We start from the raw sequence: 24038 nt of genomic DNA, 5'->3' as shown, positions 1-24038 counted from the left end.
AAAGTTGTGTGACTTATGTACTAGGTAGATCAGCGGTCGATGTGGCAAACTGAATACAGTTGCATCTCCCAAAAGTGCTCATTTAGATTGAAGAGGCCACAGTAAAACGAAAGCAAAAGTGCAAAAAATCCTTAATGTACATGAGCACGATCCCAGGCTTCCTCACAAAAAAGGCTTCCTCAATCTACATCGTCATGGAGCAGGTCATTAGCACTAAAAAGGACATGGAGAAGGTCATTAGCAACATCAAACACATGGAGGGACAGTACACACAACCTATTGGCACTGAACAGAGTCTACGCAACCTATTGGGGCGTCTTCCTGCGCACGCGCCCACATCTCGACCGCGGCCAGTGGCGCAAAAAAATCCAGTTTCTCGTCCAGCCACGCCCGTCACCAGCGCCGCCGTCTCCTACTTGTCGTAGAACACGACTTCACACGGGGCCTCAAACACCAAACACACTAGCGACACCAAACACACTAGCGAGACCACGGAATTTTAGGGATTAAAGGGAAAATCGACATATGCCGTTGGCGTTCATAAACACCAGAAGCATTCACGGCAAAATCCCCCCAGTATTCTCCAAATCATAGAGGGGACAAAATCTAGGATACAAAATCTACACGCGAGTCTCCTATCAGTTGTTGCTGATGCACACCCATGAACGGAGAACGAATTTACCTGGCGGAAAAATGCAGCGGAAATCGACGGCCGGAGAAAGACGAAACACTCCGGCGAACTGGTGCTCCTCTTGCGCCCGCACGATGCGGAAGCACGCAGCGAATTCTGCGCCGACCGCAAGGCACGGGATCGCCCCGACCTCCGGCGGCGAACTCCTAGCTTTCGCACTCTCTCTCTCTTCTCCGCTCCTCTGCTATGAAATGGGGAAAATGCCGCTGGCTGTAAGTTGTGCGGATGTGGGCCGCGCAAAAAAACCGGAGAACAGAACCGGAGAAAACCGTACACAAGAAAATCGAAAGTCATGGATCCAACCAAAGACAACCAACGGCGGGGATAAAACGATTGTTGCCGAATTGAAAAACACTCGGGTGTAAGATAGCAAAAGTGAAAATTAAAGGTAAGGTTGCCGGGCTCACAAAGGAGATTTCCTGGCAACTTCTATGGGCCGCCGTTGCTCCCATGGACAAACTCGCGGAGGTTCCGCGCTAAAATGAGTGTCAAATCTTTTTGGACCGTATGGTAGAGCAAATCAAACGTGAGGAGCCAGGAAACTGCCGATCGAGGGGCTTGCCCACCGGAACGCTCGTGACTTTTCGTTGATTCCAATCACCAGTCTCATGCGCCGAAGCAAAATGTCTTGGCACGCGAGCCTCAAGTTAGAATGTGCGATCGAGGCGTCTCGTCGTGCCCACGTCAAAGTCAAACCGCTGATCACTGGCACGTTTTAAGACCGCACGGCGTCGCGGTAGTCTATACAGGCTGCTGCGGACGGCACAAGACAGGTGGGATAGCTCAAGCAGAAAATATAGGCTGCAACCTGCAAGTACCCCGTGCCCTCGCTCCGTCTTTCCCAGTTCACCAACCACGAATAATCTTCTTCTTGACACTGCGCGGTTGTGTTTAATACTGAAGACACAGCTTCCTCCGGTGTTGGCCTGAAGCTTTTGGGAGCAAGGAAAGCCCGATCGCCATGGCGGCAGGGAAGGTGTACTCGTTCGAGGAGGTGCGGCCGCACGCTGATCGGAAGGATTGCTGGCTCATCATCAACGGCAAGGTTGTATCCATATCCTGGCATCTTTATGTCCTTGTTTCACTTGTAGATCGACTTTGTTCGGCCAATCCCCTATCCTGGTGCGAAATGATTTTTGCGTAGAGAAATCTAGGGAAACGAGGTCTCGCCGTCACCGCAAGGCTACGCAGTCATCATAAGAAGAACATGGCACAGATGGTGCATGAATATGATTCATACTATGATTTGGGCATTTTTTTTCTCCCAGACTTACCGCTGCTAGCTGCTTCAACTCAGGTGTACGACGTGACGGCGTTCATGGAGGAGCACCCCGGCGGCGACGAGGTCCTGCTGGCGTGCATCGGTGAGCGCTCCTCCACATGCTTTCACAGATCTTGTCTCTTCGTTTAGGCCGGGAGTGATCTGGCTGGCATGTTCCTGCAGGCAAGGACGCGACGGCCGACTACGAGAACATCGGCCACAGCGAGTCGGCCAAGGAGCAGATGGCGCAGTACTGCATCGGGGAGTTCGACGCCGCAACCATGCCCGCCAAGCCAGTCAAAGTCGAGGACTTCCCGGCTCCCAGCGCCAGCAGCCCGGGCGTCTGGCGCACGGTGCTGCAGCTCGCCGTGCCCCTCCTGCTGGTGACCATGGCTTTTGGGTTCCAGAACTTCGCCAACACCGAAACAGAGTAGGGAAAACAGATGCCGTCGTGATGCAAATCATGTGGCCTTCCTGGAAGTATCTGCGCGTCCTAAGTAGCTGCCGTCTGTCAGCCTGATGGCTAGTGTTCCGTCTCAAACACGGCAATCGTTTTTTCTCTTCAAAAAGGGAAAAAAATACTGCAACCGTAGACTTGTGGTTCTATCATAAACGTGGAGGATGTATACTTTGATTAATTGTTGGCAATTTCATAGTATTTTTATTACTAATATGGTTCCAGGATCGGAAATGTTACCTCTTTTTCTCCATTTTTGAAAACTAGGGATCATCTTTTCATCCATTGTAGGTTTCTTGTGGTTTCGTTGCGTTTATATTTGACCTCTTCGACCTTAAGGTTGAACCTATGGGACAATACTGTACTTAGTGATCAAGGACCATATTCGACATCCATTTTCATGGAGATCATCTTTTTTCGAGAAAACACAAAGAACCTTAGGAGTTGTTGTTACTTGTTACATTCCTCCTAGGAGGCTAACATTACACAGAAGATGGTCAGTGAATATCCTATTGTTGCCCTAAGGCCTTACGCACCTGCTCTAGCCCAAAGCCTAGCTTCTTTTTTGATGCGTGAGGTCAGCGTGCTGAAAGAAGGCTGAGCTCGTTGCTGAGACGAGGCCCAGGGGTTTAGGGGTGCATTGCCTGGCCTTTACCCACCACTCGAGACTCCTCCTTGACGCAAAGGAGGCAAACTGAATGATGTTGCAGCCCGCACCAGGCGAGACGATCTGCTGTCCAGCAACGGTCTTGCTCTGCGAGCCAGTGGAAGAATTTCACCCGTGGCGGCACCCAGTTTCTCCAGATTAGCTTACAAGCCCTGCCTTGCTCGCGATTGATCCCTGGAAGGTTGCCTTGTAGCAGGATTGTGCAGAGTAATCGTCATATGCTGTCCATTTCCAGATCAACCGGTCAGGTTCAGTCTTAAAAGAACCTGGCGATTTGGAATAGTACTCGGAATGGCTTTGTCTTGAAAGATATCACGCCTGATCTCTATCGATGCAGGAACCACTAAATGAAGAACTTTCCCATGTTTATCCAAGGGCAAAGAGAATACTCAGTGAGGGTTTAGTACCTAGATAGAAACACTGTTTAGATCATTCTAATTTTCCCTGTTTTCTTTCTAGCTTTTGAACATTTCTAGAACTTCACAAACAAACAAAAAAATACACACGCAGTACAATTCCAACTATTTTCCCCAAATAAAAGGCTCCGGACATTACGATTTAGATGAATTTCCACTCGCTTTATAATTTGAGTTTCTGTATCACATATGGGTGGTTCTGCTTTCCTACTAGCAACTTTACCAACTCAGCGTGTATTGCATAGGCAAATTTCATAATTCCTATCTCAGCAGCCCCACTTTTTGTGATACCAATTTCCTTGAAAAGAACAACGCACTTTGTAAAGATCATTTCATGTTTGAGCATTCTGCAAATGCTGGAAATGAAGAGTTTTGCTTAGATAAAATGGGCAGGCGGAAGTGAAGTATATCAAGGCAAGAAACATTGTGTGTAAACCATATATGAATACATTCTTCTATTAGTATCGATAAGATTGTAAGGTAATAAGAATCATGCACCGGGAGGATTGATAGAAAAGAATGTAACAGGAAAAGAAAAAAAAAGAATATTGTTTACATGTGCACCACCCACCTAGTCTATAAAACAGCATTGTAGAGCCACGGAACTGAAGGACTTACAATATTCCGGAGGTAACAACTCGATAATCACTTCCGTAATTCTTTTAGTCAAGGGCAGACACCACCGTATATATATACAGCACAACTTGGGCATGTAGACTTTTTCACTGCATCCCTTGGGATTTACAGAGCTTTAGCGGTTCAAGCTAGGTTAAATTAATTGTGTCTAAGAGTCCAATTTATAATTCTGATGCTAGGGGGGCTACTTGGAGCTGTAGAACATGCTCTTGCTTTCCTGTAATAAAAGATGCCAATTCTTCCGGGGCAACAACTGACTTAAGCCACTCTTGTAGCTCCTCGCCTTCGACCTTTTCATTCTCTGGAAGGTGCGTGAAGATCAGCAGTTAGACATACCACATCAAACAATTTCCATGTCTACCTTGTGAAGCATAGCTCATGAAGAAATATGCACCATAATAACATTCTCAACCTGACAATTTGTCAAATTACCTTCTAAATATGCTCCAAGGCCTTCCAGAACTCCTGGATTTGCACGGATAACTGAAAGAGCAACTTCAAGTGCCGATTGTAGAAGTGCTTTTACTTCCCCTTGGACAAGATCAACCAGATGGCCCTGCCATTGGTTTTTCAATATGAGCTTAGTAGGCAGCTTAATAGTTTGATATGGAAGTGTATGAAATATTGACAAACCTGATCCCTTCCAAATGGAGAGCCTCCAGAGTCATCTAACCCACCATTTGACAATGTAGCTAGTGATATTGGACCAATACGCTGATTAAGACCATACTCTGCTACGGCTTTGTAAGCCATGTCAGTTGCACGTCTTATATCATCAAGAGCCCCAGTAGAAACCCGTCCTGCTAGAACTATTTCCTCTGCCGCCCGTCCACCCAGAAGTGTTACTAGACGTCCACGCAGTTCATCGACAAAGAGCAAATATCTATCTTCTGTTGTGGGAGGAGTGTATGTAAAGCCTAATGCACCTCCTGACCTCGGCAGTATACTCAATTTCTGGGGAAATATACAGCAATAGAAAGTAAGACCAATTTAGAACTATTATTAAGTTGTTCTATCAATAGTTGCTTGAGTTCAAACCTCCACACGTGGCTGCCCTGGCAACAGCTTTGCTACAGCAGTTCCCACAACTGCATGACCAACTTCATGCCGTGCAACAACAGCCTTTTCATTGCCCTTCAGCTTTACATGTTTCTTCTCTATACCCTAACAAAAGGTCAAACACAATGTTCACAGTTAACTTCGAGAGACAAGGGAAATAGCGTGGACAACTAATATAACTAAGAACAGGAACATGTATTTTCCACAGCAATATTATAATAGGACAAGGACTGAGGGCAGAAGTCATATGCCGCTCCTAGAAAACAAAAGCGGATGGCAGCACCACACTCATAACTAAGACCTCATAGAAGGCGGTTGTACAGAAATATTACTTGAATATTACTAAAGAAGAGAGAGGGGTGAAAACGTGTATACTATTCACCGAACTTGTTTTGGCTAGAAGAAAAATATTGAAAACAGGCTAAACGCAGAGAGCAGAATCCTAGTTACAGGGAAGTTAGAAAATTCCTTTATGCTAACAAACTGAACTAGACAAGTTGAATGCTTAAAAATAGCAAGGGTTTCTTGTAAGGAAACTGGATAAATAGGAACCTTTAACCTAAATACATGGTGCTATGAACCCTGGTGGTGGGATTGCACATCCATTCCCCCACCCCAGTGTCTGCCACCAAACATTTTTTTTACCACAAAACCAGCATGGATGAGAATAGTTTACACCATACAGAAGGTAGGCCATTAAGAGACAAAATGCGCTGCTAGCTTGATTGCCCGTACTATTAACTATTAAGGGGGCAGTTTTTATGTATAAATCATTTCTGAATGCATGTTACTGTTAAGTGTCTTTATGCACCAAAACAGAACACACAGAGACCCACAGAACAGTTCTACAGATAGCGCTGTCTAGACACCATTTTATCTTGTAATCCTCCGTGCATTGCAGAGTTGTGAAGACTAAGATAAATAAGGAAAAAATTAGAAGCTGAATGAAATATAACATAGTATATGCATCTGCTTTAAATAAAGACAAAGTAATAAAAAAATAGATGACAGAACAACATACAGCTATAGAGCGTTCAACCGCACTGATGAAGTCAATCCTTTCCACTATTTGTTTATTTGATCTCCCAGCCAACAGAGCAGCTTCATTTACTAAATTTGCAAGGTCTGCCCTGTATAGGGTGATAAAAGTAAAATGAAAAGTGCTACGTGGTTAAGAAAAATGAGCTGGAAGATCAATTGTTACCCTGTAAAACCAGTTGTCATTGCAGCAATGCCACTGAGATCTACATCTTTACCAAGCGGAAGTTCTTTTCTTTTCACATGAACTTTTAGAATAGATTCTCTTCCAAATTTATCAGGGGCTTCAACCTGTCACAAAGATATCTGTCATCTTTGAAAATTCGGATGCCAGTAATACTTTTGAGTTGTTAAGGGAAGCTAACCATAACAACACGGTCAAATCTGCCAGGGCGCCGAAGAGCAGGATCCAAAACATCTGCTCTGTTCGTTGCTCCAAGTACAATGACAGCTGAATTGGTATCAAAACCATCCATTTCCTACAAAAACTAGTGAAAATTAACAGTGGCTAAATCAAGAAAGTCATAGGAATGCACTGAAGTACAGTAGAAACTCAAGAGTAAATAAATATTGTCATCCTACCGTGAGCAGTTGATTTAGTGTCTGCTCACGCTCATCATTACTGACGATTCGATACCTGCCATCACGACTTTTTGCCACGGCATCAATCTACAAAGAGCCAAATGCAAAGGGTTAGCATGCACATAAGTAGACAAAACAAAATTATATCTAAGTATACTTACCTCATCAATAAAAATAATTGACGGTGCGTCCTTTTTGGCCCTGGCAAATAATTCACGTACTCGAGCTGCTCCCATGCCTACATATAGCTCCACAAATTCACTGGCAGAACAACTTATGAATGGGACATCTGCTTCCCCTGCTACGGCTTTTGCAAGAAGTGTCTTTCCAGTTCCTGGAAGGCCCACCTGTACAAAGAAATGAATTGTGGTAACAAACAAAGGTAACTAAAGCAGCATTCACTACTACTATAGATGACCACGGAACTAACCAACAAGACACCTCGAGGAGGACGCGCACCAAGACGAACATATCTTTCTGGGTTCCTTAGAAACTCCTGAACATAATGAACGGATAGAACTTGCTTATTTTCCTCGGATCAATAGATAGACCAGAACATCACTGCATATTTCAGAGTACTAGCAGTAACAAGTCATAACAAAACCCATACCACAATTTCTTCCAATTCTTCTTTGGCCTCATCTACTCCAGCCACATCAGCAAATGTAACTATATCAGCACTTTCTGAAACTTTTTCCCCACCAGAGCTTGAATTCTTCCGATTCCTCAGCTGGCCTGTCGATTGCTGATTGTACACAAGAGAAATTGCTGATAAAATGTAACTATATCACCAGTTGACAGAAGTAAAAAAATCTATACACAAATCAATACCTGAGAAAAGTTTATTGGCAATCGCTGGAGAACTACTGCAATTAATACAACATAAATAAGAGCCACCTGCACAACATAAAGGGTGTGGTTAGAGAAAAAATCGCAGATGTTCAGAGAGACTTATATACGTGGACATGAACATTGAACAATGCCCACTACACACGCATATAACAGAAGTCACAGATTTGCACCTATCAAGCCTAAGCTATGCCTCAATTTGGACAACACACAGTGGTATCGTACCTACTTCTATTCTGCCAAATTCCTATTTGTGGATAAAATAAGTAACCCGATATTAGAGACAAGAAAGCAGACACCCTTTTTGACCTGTAAATAGAAATATCAGGCTGGATATCAATTTATTGCTTTTTCACGTGAATAAAATCCATCGCCAGTTCCATCCGGCTTTTCCACTGACAGCTATTATTAAGCTCATTCATGCATATTTCTGTAAATGTCGAGCGCACGTTTGCTACAAAGCTAGATTCCAATTTCCGTTAACGTAGGCTTTTACTATGTTAAAGTACAACCCATGAACACATAATACCTTAACATATCCTTGCATGCAAGTGTGGTGGTCCAGCAATGGTATGTAAAAAGAGCAAAATACTTTGATATGTGATTCTAGGATTTACTAATTTCAATTCACCACTCTGATGTCAGGGTGGAACTTAGTTTTCTGCATAGGATTGGGAAGAGGTGGACAGATCTGATTGAAGAAAAGTCACTTTTTCTACATTACTCTTGCCAATAGTTGAACCTTGGTTTTGCACACTAAATCGAGGATATATGGAATGGAGAAGGATTGAACTTAATGTTGTTATAAAACATTAGTTCAGGTATAACCAAAGCAGCAAAGCATCCACGGCGGTCATAGGGCGGCCAATTATAAATATGTGGTTTTAGACTTACATGCTAACAAAGCATTTTTCGAGACTAAACCATACTTGCCTTATTCCCTGCTGGCAAGTGGTAGTGTTATTAATACCGGACGGAGTATAAGAGGTTCCAATGCATTTTGGTCACAAGCGTGCATAACAGATAGATAAGTTGAGGTGAAATCGTGTTTACCAATGCGGAGTTGAGGATCCCGCCTGACCTCCTATCGGGCGAGCCAAACTCGACGCTGTTCTCCAGCATCTTCTCGTAGGGTGTCTTGATGTCCACGGGCCGCGTGGTGGTGAAGACGATCCTCCTGGGAGCGAGGGCAGTGTCGGAGATGGCGTCCGTTGGCGTTGGCGTCTGCGTGGGCACGACGCTGGCCTCGACCTCGGGCCGGAGCCTGAACATGACGTGCACCCCGTCGACCTCGACCTTCCTGACCTGGTCCTTGTCGACGCTGGCGAGGAAGTCGCTGTAGGGCACGCTGACGTAGGTGGTCTGGGGCCGTGGCTCGGAGCCGGGCAGCGTGATCTCGGGCCGCAGCATGCGCAGCGCGAAGATGGCGAAGCCGAGCTGCAGCAGCAGGAACCCCATCTCGCGGCCCTGCACTATGGGCTCCCAGAGCCAGCGCCCGACCCCGCCGCCGCGGCCGCCCTTGAGCGCCTTCCGGCGCCACTTGTTCTGCTCCCTCTTGGAGGAGGAGGAGGGTGGGGACGGTGGGGACGCGCCCGTGGTGCTGGTGGTGGCGGTGTCGCCGGCTTGCTCCGCGGCTGGGTCCCGGTCGGTTTCGCCGGTGGAGGAGGCGTCTCCTGGCCCCGACGCGCCGTCGCCGTCGCGCTCCACGTTGGCGCGCGCCGCCGGCGGGCAGCGGGCGCGGCGTGGGGTGAGGGCGAACCCCAGGCCCCGCGGCGGCGCGGCGGATAGGCGGATGGATGAGGCGGCGGCGAGTTGACGGCGGAGGGGCCGGAGGAGGGAGCGGGAAGGGGAGGCGATGGGGAGCGAGACGAGGGTTTCGGCGGCGGCGGCGGCGGCCATGGGAGCGGGAGGGGAGCCCCGAACCCTAGATTGGCGAGGGGAAGGATAAGTGAGCAGCGGGGAGGGGAGCTCTGATGCTGCGCGCGCGCGTGGAGGAATCCGGTGGAAGGGGGGCGGAGGAGATGAGGAACAGAGGAAGGCAGAGGCCGAGACGAGGCGACAAGGCGAAGGAAGGAGGGAAGGAACTCTCCACCAACGAAGGGGCTACTCCCGCCGTTAGATTCGTATCTCGCCGTCACGCCGGGTTGTTATTTCTACGTCGTGCTGGAACATACGGTCACCGAGAGCTTTTCTTACCCCAATCACTGACACATGGGGCCCATCACGAGACCGCGTTTATGAGGGCCGTTGTCAGTGAGAGGCCGTGACGTTTCTGGATTATCCGTGCCGCGGACAGGAGGAGTTAACGGGATTGGTGGGGGCGAGTTCTTCGTTGTCAGTGGGAGCAGGATAGTATTGTTTGTCAGAAGTTTGGGCCAGACTAGATATTTGCCCCGTCGGACGGTGCAGCGCAGCGAGCTGCTCAGGTCCACACAAACGATGAGCGACCATCGAATTTGAGAGCATAATCTTGGAAGCAATGGATTTAGTAATTTTATGTGGAGTATTGAGCAGATCTACACCTACCTTCTTGTCACCCAGCTGAGTGCAGCTGAATGGTTTACAAAAGACACTCAAATTTGTAGCACGCTGCACAATATGGAGTGAAACAGTTGCAACTGTAATCACAACTCAGCAATCAATTCACAGTCTACTCGTGCACACTTTTTTCTTTTCTACGAGGAGGATCCATATCTATAATAGAAGTTCACGTATAGTACAAATCATCCCAAACATAATAGAAATTTATGGAGGTATTTTGAGCACCTAAGAGCATCTCCAGCCGCGTCCCCCAAACCGTCCCCCAAAGCGCGCCGGATCGAGCGTTTGGGGGACGTGTTTTGTTCGTGCCGCCTTTGGGGGACGTCACTCCCCAGCCGCGTCCCCCAAACACCGCCCCCAGACATTAAAAGTACTTTTTTGCTAGAAAAAAACTATTTACTAATATTCAAATCGGTTGAACATAAACAAATTATATATAAAACTTCGGAAAAATATAATAAAATACATATAAACTATCTACTTCTTCTTTTTCGCTGATGGCCCCGCCTCGTCGTCGTCATCGCGGTGGCGCTTCCTGCTCGTCACCTCTTCCGAAGAGGCGGTGTCGGCGCCCGACGCGTCGGAGTCCTCCTCCTCGTCGGCGGTGCTCGTCGGCTGCGCCTTTGCCTTTGCCTTGGCCTTGGCCGCCTTCGCCTTCGCACGGGCCACCGCCGCCGCCGCGTCCTCGCTCTCTTCTTCCTCCGCGTCCTCCTCCCAGCCCAGCCATTCCTCCTCGTTGTCAACTGGCGGCGGGGAATCGTCGCCGCTGCTCGGCGTCCTGGCTCTCTCCCACCAATGGCGTCAGCCCGACAGGCTTCCGCTCGCCGGAGGTGTCGGACGGGAGGCCGGGAGATGTAGCTCATCGTCGGCCGGAGGTGTCGGATGGAGGCTTGGATGAATGGTGGCGTGCGTACGGCGTACGTACGGGTCTTATTGAGCGCGGATGAACGGCGGCGCGAAGTCGAAGAGAGCAGCGGTTGCTCTTCCGAGGAGTCGGCGCTCCATTCCGGCGGGGTTGGCGCGTCGTCGACGCGGTTGCCAATGCGACGGTTCCGCTTCCCGGCAACCGCACCGTCGCTACGTATGTGGCGGTTGAGCGTCCGAGCCGGCTGACGGGTCGGGCCCGCGCCTCCTCGCCTCTCATTTCGTTGTGTCCGGCGTGCCCGATGCGTCCCCGTGGGACGGGGACGGGCTCGGGACGCCGGACACCGTATCGGGCCGCGCCGGACAAAAAGGGCCTTTGGGGCGCGCGGCTGGGAACGTTTTTTTGTCCGGCGCGCCCCAAATCGCTTTGGGGGACGGTTTGGGGGACGCGACTGGAGATGCTCTAACAACCACTACCGTCATCTATAGATCCCAAGTGGTCATCACTGAGCCATTGAAATGATCTAAATCTTTTGACACCAAAACTATAACACACTTAGACCAAACGAGAACCACCACTCCATGGGAGGAGCAAACCAGATGATTCCTCGCCCCCCTCAACCGCCACGGATGATATCATTGCATACCAGGTGCACGAGGAGGTGGGTATACCATATTCTAGTCCGACAGAACGTTGCCATACCCACCATAACGTCGATGTCGATTAACCAAACTCTAATTTCAGCGACCTTACTACAACATCAAGCGCAAGTCCGAGGTCCCCACCCCTTCCCGCCTTCGGAGTAGCAAACATAGGAGGTTGGGACACGTCAATTCCCGGTCGAAGACGACGAGGATGGGACAGAAGACGGTGGCGGATAGGGCAGAACCCTAGATCGCCGCGTTCTTCTTAAGAGAGAGCAAAATGTTTCGTAACGTGAATTAGAGTCTAGCTATAATATACATCTGCTAACAAGCTACGGAATAACCAATAGATATATAATACTGATGATGCTATGTTAAATCAACTAATACTATACCGAACAATGTTTTTAATCTTCGTCCTCAAAATTCTTTCTTTCGGCCACCCATTTCCTTCTCCTAGCCCGTCTCTTTATTTTTTATGGTTTATATTGCTAATGTCTCCTGGTGGTGTGATGGGATTGATTTCGGGCAAAATCTCGGCGATCATGGCACATGTGGGTGTGTTATTCACCTTCGTGAAGGTGTTATAACTTCCAAGGAAATCTTTTGCGTCTTGCGATTCTTCTTTTTTATTGCAGGCAAAAGACAGTTATATTAAACTTCGTCCATACAGGTAGATACATTAGAAATAATCTTTCTTCTCGCCGGAGCACAGACCGAGCTTTCGTCAAACCTTGGTAAACCGGAGCCAGCCCCATGGCAGGCAGGAAGTCACCGGACAACGGCTCCGAGGGGCCTACACCCTGAGCCTCCAGATCCATCGCGAAGTTCGCCAACACCATCTTCAACTTCAAGCTCCAGAGCCGCCGCCTACATAGATCTAGGCGGGGCACAAAGAACTCACAAGATCCGTAGATCCCCGAGCCCTAGGAAGTCGACCGAGCCGCGCCGAAACTCCACGGAGCGCCGAAACCGAAGGGGACTCCCATCAACGGCAAAACCCAAACCAGCAGCGCCTTCGCCTCCATGACGCAACCAGCTGGGACCCTGCGAGGACCTACGCTATATACATGTCGAGAGTCGGGATTTCCCCGTCCCCCCGTTGCCAGAGCGACCGTCGGAGGGCGAGGAAATCCGGATTCACCGGCGGGAGAGGAGGCTTGACGGGGTGGTTTCAAAGAAACACCATCTCCACTGAAGACGAGGGAGGGGAGACAACCAAGGACGTTCTTGTTTGGTTCGTTGATGGCTTCTCTTCGGGATGATTAGTGGTAACGTCCTGAGCTTGATGTTCATGGTGCCATCAAACGACGTGAGGAATTAGCCTGTAGTTTTTCTTTTCGAATTTCGGCTGCCCTGTTTGTTCGCATCTAAGGCAACATTTTGTACATAAACTTTTTTGCCTTCTATAACATCAAGGCATTTTCCGTAGAAACCGAAGAACAAATTGATCATTCTGGTCTAGCATAGTAGTGGTGTAGTCAAACATTTTTACTTTTTGATGAACTGCAGTGCAGTCACCGTCAAAACACTGCCCGGCCAAGGTTTCAATGAACAATGTACATTTCTTGGTCGTCCTTTTTCCCCACGGCAGCGACGTGCCAACGATCCAACCACAATTTCCTACTGGCTGCTGGGCTCCAAAGGAGCGAGATGCGTATTCCAAACCCAGCAAGCACGAAACCGATGGCCGCGCTACAAACGCCATCCCCATTCGCCGGCCCCGCCAGCCGCTTCGCCCCTCGTCGCCTCCGCTACCTGCTCCTCCCAGCCCCAGCCACCACCATGTCCTCCGTCGCTTCCTCCCAGAACCCCGACCCCGCCGGGGAGCAGCGGCCTCTGCTCCCGCACTCGACCCTCGAGATCGCCGGCGCGCGGAGCGGCCTCCTCGCCGGCTTCGACAGCCTCCGCCGCCCCTACCGCGCCTACCCCGTGCTCGCGTCCAACCGCCACGTCGAGACCATCTTCGCCGCCTTCACGCGCTCGCTCCCCGCCGTCACCTTCAGGCGCGAGTGCCTCCGCGCCCCCGACGACGGCGCCGTCACCCTCGACTGGGTCTCCGCCGACGACCGCGCGCTGCCGCCCGACGCGCCGCTGCTCATTCTGCTGGTATGTATGTTGGTGTTGCCCCTTTCCTTCTCCTGGTGTTGCGCAGTGGACACGACGAAAGTGTGACATTATTCATCATTTCAGTAATAGGAAATTTTGCTGAACATCGTTAACTTTCACCTCAAGGAAACCAAAAGGATGCCGTGAGAATGAGTTAAATAAAAAACAAAAAAATAGTAGAACTTCCTCTTTCGAATATAAATAGGCTATTTCTACATAGGGAAAGTCGTGTGCAGTGAAAAATGCAAGCACGATTTGGGGAGGTTTTTTTTTTCTCTATTGTAACAAGGACGAATACATTGTTGTTCTAAATTCATCTTCTGCATTTATCATTTTAATTTAACTTTGTTGCAAGCATAGATGACACTCAGCATAAGATCTGCCCAACCAAGCATTTGAGTGCTAATCAGTAAAAAAGAAAAAATCAAATGCTGCCTGTGTAGAAACGGGAGGAGGTGCTGCGAGTTTTGGTTAATTATGATATGATCTCTCATATCTGCATAGAGAGGATTGGGTTGCATGTCATCTCCGTACTGGGGGATTTTGTTGTGCTGCTGAGCTGTGTGCATTGCTGAGACTTCAGTTCCGGAAGTTGGATTGCTAAATAGATCCATGTCGTCGGGCGAAGAGATCTTAGGTGAAATAGGGGTATATTACTACCACAGCACATGGAGAATGAAATATAGCTATGATATAACTGGAGTTTGGTTCAGACAGCGTATGATTTTCCAACTAGCACCATGACTGTACATTAACAATGGGTGAACATACTTATGAAGACGACTGATCAAGCAACAGATACATAAATTAACCATACAACCCATATGATGAACAACATGAATGAATTTTACCCTTATCCCTTACGATAATGTGACCAGGGGAAAAGCTTCTCAGCTTGAAAATCTTTGCTGGATTTTTTTACTTCGTATGTTAGAAGCTTTTTTCCTTGGATCGGATTCGTATGTGCCAGTTCAATTTCCTAATTAGTGACATTATTCATCATGATCATATTTCAGTATTAGGGAATATCTGAACATCATTAACTGTTCAAGGTGCTGCGCAAAGTGAACTGAGAAAAAAAAATAGTCTTCCATAACTTTCACCTCAAGAAAAGAAAAAGGATGCCGTGAACAGTAAATCAAAGGCTTTAGTCGAATACTCAGCATAAAATCTGCCCAACCAAGCATTTTACTACTAATCCATAAAAAAGAAAAATCAAAGGCTTCCACTAGAGTATAGGGGATTCTAATACAATTTTGACCATAGTTAAGAGCGGAACGCATTGTTGTCTAAATTCGTCTTCTGCATCTATTATGTTAATTTAACTTTGTTGCAAGCATATATGACTGTTGACATAAGCATTTTGTTTCTTGGCACCTCTTTGTCTGCAGTAGTATGTGCGCTTTGTTTACTTGTAGTTTCATGTATGCATAGTTTTTTATTAGCTTATGGCTAATTCTTGATGGTGGGAGTTAGCCCGGTCTTACAGGAGGAAGTCAGGATACATATGTAAGGCATATGCTTTTGAGAGCTAGAAGCAAAGGATGGCGTGTTGTGGTATTCAATAGCCGTGGATGTGCAGGCAGTCCTGTGACTACAGCTAAGGTACTTCAATTGTTTTATTTTTTAATGTGGCAAACATAATTATAGCTCCTGAGAAATTAATTAATATTTGCAAATAAAAGGAAAATGTATCTGGAAAAGTAAATTTGCATGAATAGTGCAAACCTGTTTGCTCTCATCTTGGAATTTCACATAAGCCAATGTAGCGTAAAAAAACATGTGAATGTATCGTACCAAAGCAAACAACCTAACGGCCCTACTATTACTCTCGCTGGTTGCCGCCATAATCTCACTGCATGCAGTGCGTGTTTTGCCCCCTCCATTTTTCTCTCGTGAAGCTAAGACAAGGAATAGATAGTGACAGGTCATACTAATATAAAACAGGATCATTCAGTATGTTATTCTGGAAGCTTGCCAGATTTCATGTCCTCCAAAATGTCTCCAATCCAATAGTAACTAGTGCCTTTCCTTGCTTTCTTAATGTGTTTAACTACCGAACAAACAATTGTTTTATGTGCACATCAAAGGCGCACCTTGTCACATTCCAGACAAACAATGCCATTGGGCAGGTAGAAAGTAGGTGTTCAATAGTTTGCTCTTGATCACTCAAATGCCAGTATTTATCCCCACCTAAACCTGTTTTTATTAAAACATCTTTAGAAAAACTGCTTTTCTTAAACACAACCATGTGATTGTCATAATTTTTAATGGACTCTTCATTTTCACAAACAAACTTATGTGGAAAGTCCAATCTTTCAGTTTTATATGATATAACAGTTTTCAGAGCTTTGTTAAAGGGAACTGACAGTTAAGCACTTAATGTTAAGCATCCAAATTACCGAATCAGCTCTATCCATCCATGTCATGCCAACGCTGTTATGTTTAACTTGTCCCCATATTTGCTGAGTATTCAAAACAGATGTACTTTAGTCTTGGAATATTTTTGTAGTGCCGCAGAGTATTTATTACTCCATTTATCCTCTCAAAATTATGTTCTTTTCCATTTTTCTTCTATACTATGCAAAAAACACTCTACACAATAGCAGCTTGGAAAAACTTACTTTATTTGGTATTAAACCAAGTCCACATGTAAAGGAATCATATGTTAATTTGCATCCAGTGTGATAATGTAGCCTTCACTTCAGAACTTACTAATTACTATATGGCTGAAGGTTGTTTGAGCTTTTCTTAGGAGTAAGAGCGTATGACATCAGCAAGTTAGGTACCAAAAGCTCCATCAAAACCTGCTGATTGGTATGAATCTCATGAACAATGTCTAGTTCCTGAGGCTATCTTTGGTACTCAGACTCAGACAATGGCTTGAAAAATAGGTTATTAGGTTTACATGTGTATGATATTTCCTCTTACCTTTTTACCCTTAAAAGTAGTGTGTCATGTGTCCGTAAACTTAGTGGCATCTTCTAGCTGACTTAATCTTTAGTACAGGCATATTCAAATGTTGTCTGCGAAGTGCTGACACCATTCTTTCTGGTTATCAGCAATGGTCCGGCCTCTTGGTACTCAGTGGATGAGGGGACCTAGGAAGTAACAAAATGTCTTAATACATAGCATAACGAAACATAGAAATATAGAAACTAAAGAAAATAGCTATTTAAGAAACAAATAAAGCTGAAACGCTTCAAGAACATCCTAAGCCATCCAAACCTATCATTTTCACAGGTTCTCAACCAACAGTGACGTTCGTGTTTCGGATGCTTTCTCAGCGCAGTCAAGTTCTGTACGAATACTACAAGCAATACTCATTGTGCTATCTCTGTTTCAATAAATAAGGCTCGTCAAGCCAAGCAAAGTTTAATTGAACTTATAGAAAAACTCAGCAATAAATATAATATTCTATAGATATCATATAATATATTTGATGATGTTATTGATTTTATATTTAGTGATTTGATTTTATAAAAATAATGTAAGATTTATTCATTGAAACGGAGGGAGTATTATCTTTCCCTAAAATAGAAACCACGCATTGGCGAAAAATTGCCCCTACTGTCTGCTCTCTAATTGGAGTTCCCTTCTAGCTTCTAAATATGTTGACACTTATCCTCTTACATGAACAGTTCTATTCTGCTTCGTTTACTGGAGATCTCCGTCAAGTAGTCAATCATGTTTTGGCCCGTTACCCTGAGTGTGATATCTATGCTGCTGGCTGGTCACTCGGAGCAAATATTCTTGTGCGCTACCTTGGTGAGGTGAGCTCTGTACTCAGTGATATAGAAATTTACAGTTCTACTCAATATTAGAACATTTTTCCCTTGTCCATTGTCATGTTCAGTAAAGTTATACTTCACTTAAGTCCTTTTGTAGCAAATCATGCTTAGTTAACATAGATATGCCAATATGCACTCTGCTCCTCTTTGAGTATCAAAGTGATTAGCATTGCACCAACTCCTTTTTATCCCTATATAAAATTGATCTAAAAGGTCTATTTCCTCTGCATCTCCATAACCTACTCAGTAATTCTTTGTTTCCAGGAGACTGATAAGTGCTCTCTCTCTGGAGCAGTGTCCATGTGCAACCCGTTTGATTTGGTAATTGCAGATGAAGATTTCCACAAAGGGTTCAACAACATCTATGATAGAGCACTTGCTAACTCTCTCAGGACCATATTTAAGAAGTATACCTATTGTTCACCTTTCCTCCAATCTAATTAGTTTCACGCCTCTTTTCAAACACTTAATTTTTTTGGAACTTACCAAAATTTAGGCATGCACTGCTTTTTGAAGGACTGGACGGCGAATACAACATACCAAAGGCAGCCAATGCAAAAACCGTTAGAGATTTTGATGAAGGGCTAACCCGAGGTTAGCAGTGACCTCAATCTGAAATGATATATTTTTTATTTTCTACCATTGGCACACTACACTTAAAAGAAACTTCAATTGTGGCAGTTTCATTTGGTTTCAAGTCAGTGGATGATTATTACTCGAACTCAAGCAGCTCAGATTCCATCAAGAATGTTTCCATACCCTTATTATGCATACAGGTGAAGCTACTAGTTCTTTATGCTGCACTAGTGCATTCGAAAACAACAACAACAACTATCTAATTACTTGGGTTAAGATTATGCCAATATGCTATTATGATTACTTAGAACTATGACTAAAGGTTTACTTGAAGCTGTTAAAATAGTGAACCAGGAATATGGAAATGCACACTAATTCATGGCCTTTTGGCCTTATAATCAAAATGCAAGCTGGAGATACATTTCAGTTCTTCTTAGTGTCTTGCAATCTTAGAAGCTTAAGTCGATCAGAGTTGGTACTATAAGTGGGATGTGACATCAGAAGACATTTTTTAGATAGCACCAGACATGATATTTCACTCCTTAAGCTGCATATGTTGCTTCAAATTGATAGTTCGAAATTCATATCATGATCATGCAATACGCAAACAAGTAATACATGAAGACCCAATTCACATTCATGGGCTGTACAGTGACTTCAAAATTAGTACCACCTGTTTTGTACGCAAGTCTGTTAGTAGGTTTTTTAAAGCACCACTACCTTTTGGTGTCAAGTCACCATGAAAGTAATGCCATACATTGATATATTGGACATGTTCAGTTTGCACTTTTGTATAAAACTTTAATGCTAGCTCTGTTATGTGCAGGCAGCTAATGATCCAATTGCACCATCTAGGGGAATTCCTAGAGAAGATATCAAGGTATTTTCTGATTACAGTACACACTCCTTTCTCACCTATTGGTATCTTGCATGACCGAATTCGGGCAACATACCAACATGTCTGCTTCATAACTACTGCTGATATTGGCCCTGAAACGACTTAAAAGGGTCTTGTTTTTTTCTATTATTTCAGGCAAATCCGAACTGTCTACTGATAGTCACACCACAGGGTGGTCATCTTGGATGGGTAGCAGGCAATGAAGCTCCATTTGGATGTCCTTGGACTGATCCGATAGTAATGGAGTTTCTAGAACATATTCAGAACGAAAAGAGCTCAACTACCAAGAATAGCAACCAATATGAGCAGCAGAGTGTTCCACAGACATCAGGACCCCATGTGTCCGTGCATGTACAGAGATAGTGAAGACCGCCATTTCAGAATGTTTGAACTTGTATACGCATAGTTAGGTCTTCAGATTCTGTTTTGCAGCCGAAATGTGCTACATTGCTCCACAAGACAAAGGTAAATGGTTGACTCTACGTTTGGTTCCTTAGTATGCAGCTTCATTTTTTTTTTCTCTGGTCTTCTTTTTTTTTTTTTTAGTGCTACTCTGTTCTTCTATTGATACTTTCTAAATTTCTTACCTCTGCAGACTCTACCTTCGGCGTTGTGAACACCTAAATTATGGTGTTGGTAATCAATTGATGGCTCTCAGGTTACTGAAATTTCGACCTGGAGCATTTATTTGCCATTTGAAAGGCATGTTGTATGAAACTGTACCATGTTGTATATAGTATTCCAACCGCATTCATCCATGTAAGCAGGCCTATCCTATAAGTGTTGTCATACTTATCCCATGGATATAGGTCTCTTCGCCTACACAACGGCTGACCACTTGAACAACATAGTAAGATAACTGTTGAATGTAGATGGGCTGCAGTCCAGTAAGGCAGCCCATATAGTCGACAATTTCTGAAATCTCAAGGCCCATCACGTTGGCAGCTTGGGACAGTCTTGGGGGATAAAGTTTAGTCCCACATTGCTAGTTGGGAGAGAGTTGGAGTGGTATATAAGGGCTGCTGTTCTAGTCATTCCAAGTGAGTGAGAATAGAAAGAGTCCTCGCGCACTCCTCCTCCGCCCGCCTCGCCTCGTCACGCACGCACGTCGTGACTCGAGTTCGAGTTCGAGACACACTCAAGGAAGCCTAATTTTTTTGCTTGATGCACCAACTGAGTTGGGTACGTGTCGACCTGCATGTGCATGCTCGTCGCGTGTCCCTGGTGTCCTACGCGGTCGGGGCGGCTCTCCTTCTAGGCTATACAAGGAGACCGATCAGATCTGGAAAACAGTGCTCTTAGATCTCTCTCTCGCGAAGTTCCTTTTGCTGCGCTACTCTCTAGTCTTCCCCATCCCGGCGACTGTGTGCACGGTCGTCCGGGAGAGCAGGCCTCTGAAACCCCGTCCGTTGAGATCCTGCACCGGGAGACGGGCGATAAGGTTTTTGGGGAGCGTCTCGGCGCGACTGCTCGCTGTTGTTCGTCTTCTTCATCGCCGATTCGACTGCTTCGTCGACGACTCTGACTACACCATGGGCGACATCAACAACTCCCATGGTGGTGGTGGTGCTGCTGCTGGTGCGACCTTCCCGGTCGCGATGTACGTGTTTTTCCTCTCCTACCTTGCACTGCTACTTGTTCCATGTTCAGATCTGATGCATGTGCTTAGTATGATGTGTATGGTTAAGTATGCCTGTGCATCTGTAATGTTACTTTCGGTAATTAAACTCACACAGAAATTGCCTAATATTACAACAATCCAAAAACCTTATATGCTTAGGCAATTTTCACCATCTGGTTTTGTTGCTGCGCTCAAACCGAGCCCGTTTACGGGTTCTCATTTCAAGAGATGGCAGAACAAAACCCTCTTGTGGCTCACTTCTATGGGCGTGCACCGAGTTGCGGAAGGTACTCCCAGAGGTCCGCTTACTCCTGACGAGGATAAAGCGTTCGGGGATGCCACCGTAATCTTTGTGGGTGCCGTTCTAAGTGTGCTTGGAGACAAGTTGGTTGATGCTTATCCGCACATCCGAAATGGGAAGAAACTCGTGGGATGCACTCGGACGCTAAGTTTGGTGCTCGCCGATGCCGGAGGTGAACCGTATGCTATGAAGCGGTTCAATGACTACGGAATGGTTGAGAACCGATCCGTAGTAGAACATGCTCATGAGATACGGATCATGGCAAAGGAACTTGAGCTCCTCAAGTGTGTGCTACCGGACAAGTTTGTCGCGGGATGCATTGTCGCTAAGCTTCCCCTTCATGGAGGAACTTTGCCACTTCTCTGAAACATCAGAGGCATGAGTTCTCTGTTGAGAATATCATGGGCTCTCTAGATGTTGAGGAGAAGGCGAGGGCAAAAGACAAACACACTCGGAGGAACCGATGGACGTTCGTCGCCAATATGGTACGTAAAAATGCCCACAAATCCAAGGGAAAGAACAAGGGAGTCTCCCAGACTACCAACTTCAAGAAGAAGGGGAAAACCGAGAAGAAAGATCCTTGTTGGGTGTGTGGCGAGACAGGCCATTGGGCTAATCGTTGTCCACAATGCAAAGGAAAGAAATGTCAAGCTGGACAGAACTCAAATTCTGTCAGCATGGTCATTGGCAACACAGAGGAAGGAACTACGTGGTATGGTAATATATTACCTATCGTTCTTTCGGTGTTTCAGCCCACGTAATGGTGGGTTGATACAGGTGTCAATGTTCATGTGTGTGCCGACATCTCCATGTTTACCTCTTATCGGCCCGAGGTTCCTCGGCAATGATGGGGAATGGGTTACATGCTACTCGTTCGTGGTGTTGGCACGGTAGATCTGAAGTTTACTTCGGGAAAGATCGTGCAACTGAAGAACGTGTTGCATGTCCCTTCTATCAAGAAGAATCTCGTTAGTGGCTCCCGTCTTATGAAAGATGGGTTTAAGTTGGTGTTTGAGTCCAATAAAGTTGTACCGTCTAAGTATGGAACTTTTGTTGGAAAGGGATATGAATGTGAGGGAATGTTTCGCTTCTCTCTAGAAGACTTCGTGATAATGTTGTGAACCATGTAAGCACTAGTGTTAATGAAACTAATGTTTGGCATTCACGACTTTGTCATGTTAATTTCGGTTGTATGACGCGGCTTGCTGATATGAGTTTAATTCTGAAATTCACCTTTGTCAAAGGCTCTAAGTGCCATGCTTGTGTGCAAGCAAAGCAACCTCGCAAGCCTCACAAGCCTGCGAAGGAAAGAAACTTGGCACCACTAGAGCTCATACATTCAGATCTATGTGAGATGAATGGTGAGTTGACAAGAGGTGGAAAGAAATATTTAATGACTTTGATTGATGATTCCACTAGGTACTCGTTATGTGTATCTCCCGAAAACTAAAGATGAGGCCCTTGATTTCTTTAAAATCTATAAGGCTGAAGTTGAGAACCAACTTGAAAGAAAGATAAAAAGGGTTCGGTCCGATCGTGGTGGAGAGTACTTTTCTAATGAGTTCAATTTATCATGTGTGGAACATGGTATAATCCATGAGAGGATGCCTCCCAATTCCCCACAATCCAATGGGATTGCAGAAAGGAAAAAACCGCACTCTAACAGATTTGGTTAACACCATGTTAGATGTTTCGGGTTTATCCAAGGAATGGTGGGGGAGGCTATATTGACTTCGTGTCATGTCCTAAACCGTGTTCCAACCAAGAATAAAGAGATTACCCCTTATGAGGAATGGGAAAAGAAAAGACCAATACTCTCCTACCTACGAACTTGGGGCTGTTTGGCAAAAGTGAATTTGCCAATCACCAAAAAGCGAAAGCTTGGACCAAAAACTGTGGACTGTTTCTTTCTTATAGATTTATCGTGGTGAAATCTGGAGTGGACGACATGAATGTTGGCACCATCTTTGAATCAAGAGATGCTACATTCTTTGAGGATATATTTCCTATGAGAGATATGCATGGCATGTCTAGTTGGGAATCTGATCCAATACATGAAACTCCTATGGAGTCTGATGACGAATCTGATGATGAGAGTTCAGATTCTGATGAAGATAACAATGAAGCTCCCACAAGGAGTGAGAGACAAAGGACTGCGAAGTCTTTTGGTAATGATTTCATTGTGTATCTTGTGGATGATACTCCCACTACCATTTCAGAAGCTCTCGCATCTCTGATACGTCTCCAACGTATCGATAATTTCTTGTGTTCCATGCCACATTATTGATGTTATCTACATGTTTTATGCACACTTTATATCATATTCGTGCATTTTCTGGAACTAACCTATTAACAAGATGCCGAAGTGCTGCCAATGTCGTTTTCGCTGTTTTTGGTTTCGTAAATCATAGTAAAGAAATATTCTCGAATTGACGAAATTAAAGCCCGGAGGCCTATTTTCTCACGAAGCTTCCGGAAGTCCGAAGGAGAGACGAAGAGGGGCCACAGGGTGGCCAAACCCTAGGGCGGCGCGGCCCCACCCCCGGCCGCGCCGGCCTGTGGTTTGGGCCCCCGTGCCGCCTCTTGACCTGCCCTTCCGCCTACAAATAGCCTCCGTGACGAAACCCCCGCGCACCGAGAGCCACGATACGGAAAACACATCGAGACGCCGCCGCCGCCGATCCCATCTCGGGGATCCCGGAGATCGCTCCCGCACCTCGCCGGAGAGGGGAATCATCTCCCCGGAGGACCCTACACCGCCATGGTCGCTCCGGAGTGATGAGTGAGTAGTCTACCCCCGGACTATGGGTCCATAGCAGTAGCCAGATGGTTGTCTTCTCCCCATTGTGCTATACATTGTCGGATCTTGTGAGCTGCCTATCATGATCAAGATCATCTATATGTAATTCTATATGTTGCGTTTGTTGGGATCCGATGAATAGAGAATACTTGTTATGTTGATTATCAAAGTTATGCTTATGTGTTGTTTATGATCTTGCATGCTCTCCGTTATTAGTAGATGCTCTGGCCAAGTAG

At 45.8% G+C, this 24038-nt stretch overlaps 3 protein-coding genes across 3 annotated transcripts; 2 read left to right on the top strand and 1 right to left on the bottom strand.

Annotated features, from left to right (window-relative positions):
* The first annotated feature begins 1451 nt into the window (after window positions 1-1451).
* Window positions 1452-2623, top strand: LOC124687500 (cytochrome B5-like). The gene is made up of 4 exons (XM_047221276.1): window positions 1452-1464; window positions 1601-1736; window positions 1989-2055; window positions 2136-2623. The coding sequence occupies exons 2-4, from the start codon at window positions 1653-1655 to the stop codon at window positions 2384-2386; spliced, it is 402 nt and encodes a 133-aa protein (XP_047077232.1). The 5' UTR covers window positions 1452-1464; window positions 1601-1652; the 3' UTR covers window positions 2387-2623.
* Window positions 2624-3919: 1296 nt separating this feature from the next.
* On the bottom strand, window positions 3920-9570 carry LOC124692466 (ATP-dependent zinc metalloprotease FTSH 7, chloroplastic-like). The gene is made up of 13 exons (XM_047225853.1): window positions 8710-9570; window positions 7639-7704; window positions 7418-7552; window positions 7238-7303; window positions 6969-7154; window positions 6808-6894; window positions 6591-6704; window positions 6392-6516; window positions 6209-6317; window positions 5167-5292; window positions 4762-5082; window positions 4561-4684; window positions 3920-4429 (listed from the first exon to the last, which is right to left on the bottom strand). The coding sequence occupies exons 1-13, from the start codon at window positions 9553-9555 to the stop codon at window positions 4290-4292; spliced, it is 2445 nt and encodes an 814-aa protein (XP_047081809.1). The 5' UTR covers window positions 9556-9570; the 3' UTR covers window positions 3920-4289.
* A 3818-nt stretch (window positions 9571-13388) lies between these two features.
* Window positions 13389-19880, top strand: LOC124692465 (embryogenesis-associated protein EMB8-like). The gene is made up of 9 exons (XM_047225852.1): window positions 13389-13815; window positions 15292-15420; window positions 17457-17588; window positions 17871-18013; window positions 18103-18200; window positions 18288-18382; window positions 19009-19062; window positions 19216-19545; window positions 19676-19880. The coding sequence occupies exons 1-8, from the start codon at window positions 13393-13395 to the stop codon at window positions 19441-19443; spliced, it is 1302 nt and encodes a 433-aa protein (XP_047081808.1). The 5' UTR covers window positions 13389-13392; the 3' UTR covers window positions 19444-19545; window positions 19676-19880.
* The last annotated feature ends 4158 nt before the right edge of the window (window positions 19881-24038 follow it).

The sequence above is a fragment of the Lolium rigidum genome, chromosome 2 (assembly GCF_022539505.1).
Source record: "Lolium rigidum isolate FL_2022 chromosome 2, APGP_CSIRO_Lrig_0.1, whole genome shotgun sequence".
In the NCBI taxonomy this organism is placed as follows: domain Eukaryota; kingdom Viridiplantae; phylum Streptophyta; class Magnoliopsida; order Poales; family Poaceae; genus Lolium; species Lolium rigidum.
The sequence above is the reverse complement of the archived record's forward strand: the minus strand, read 5'-3'. Positions and strand labels throughout refer to the sequence as shown.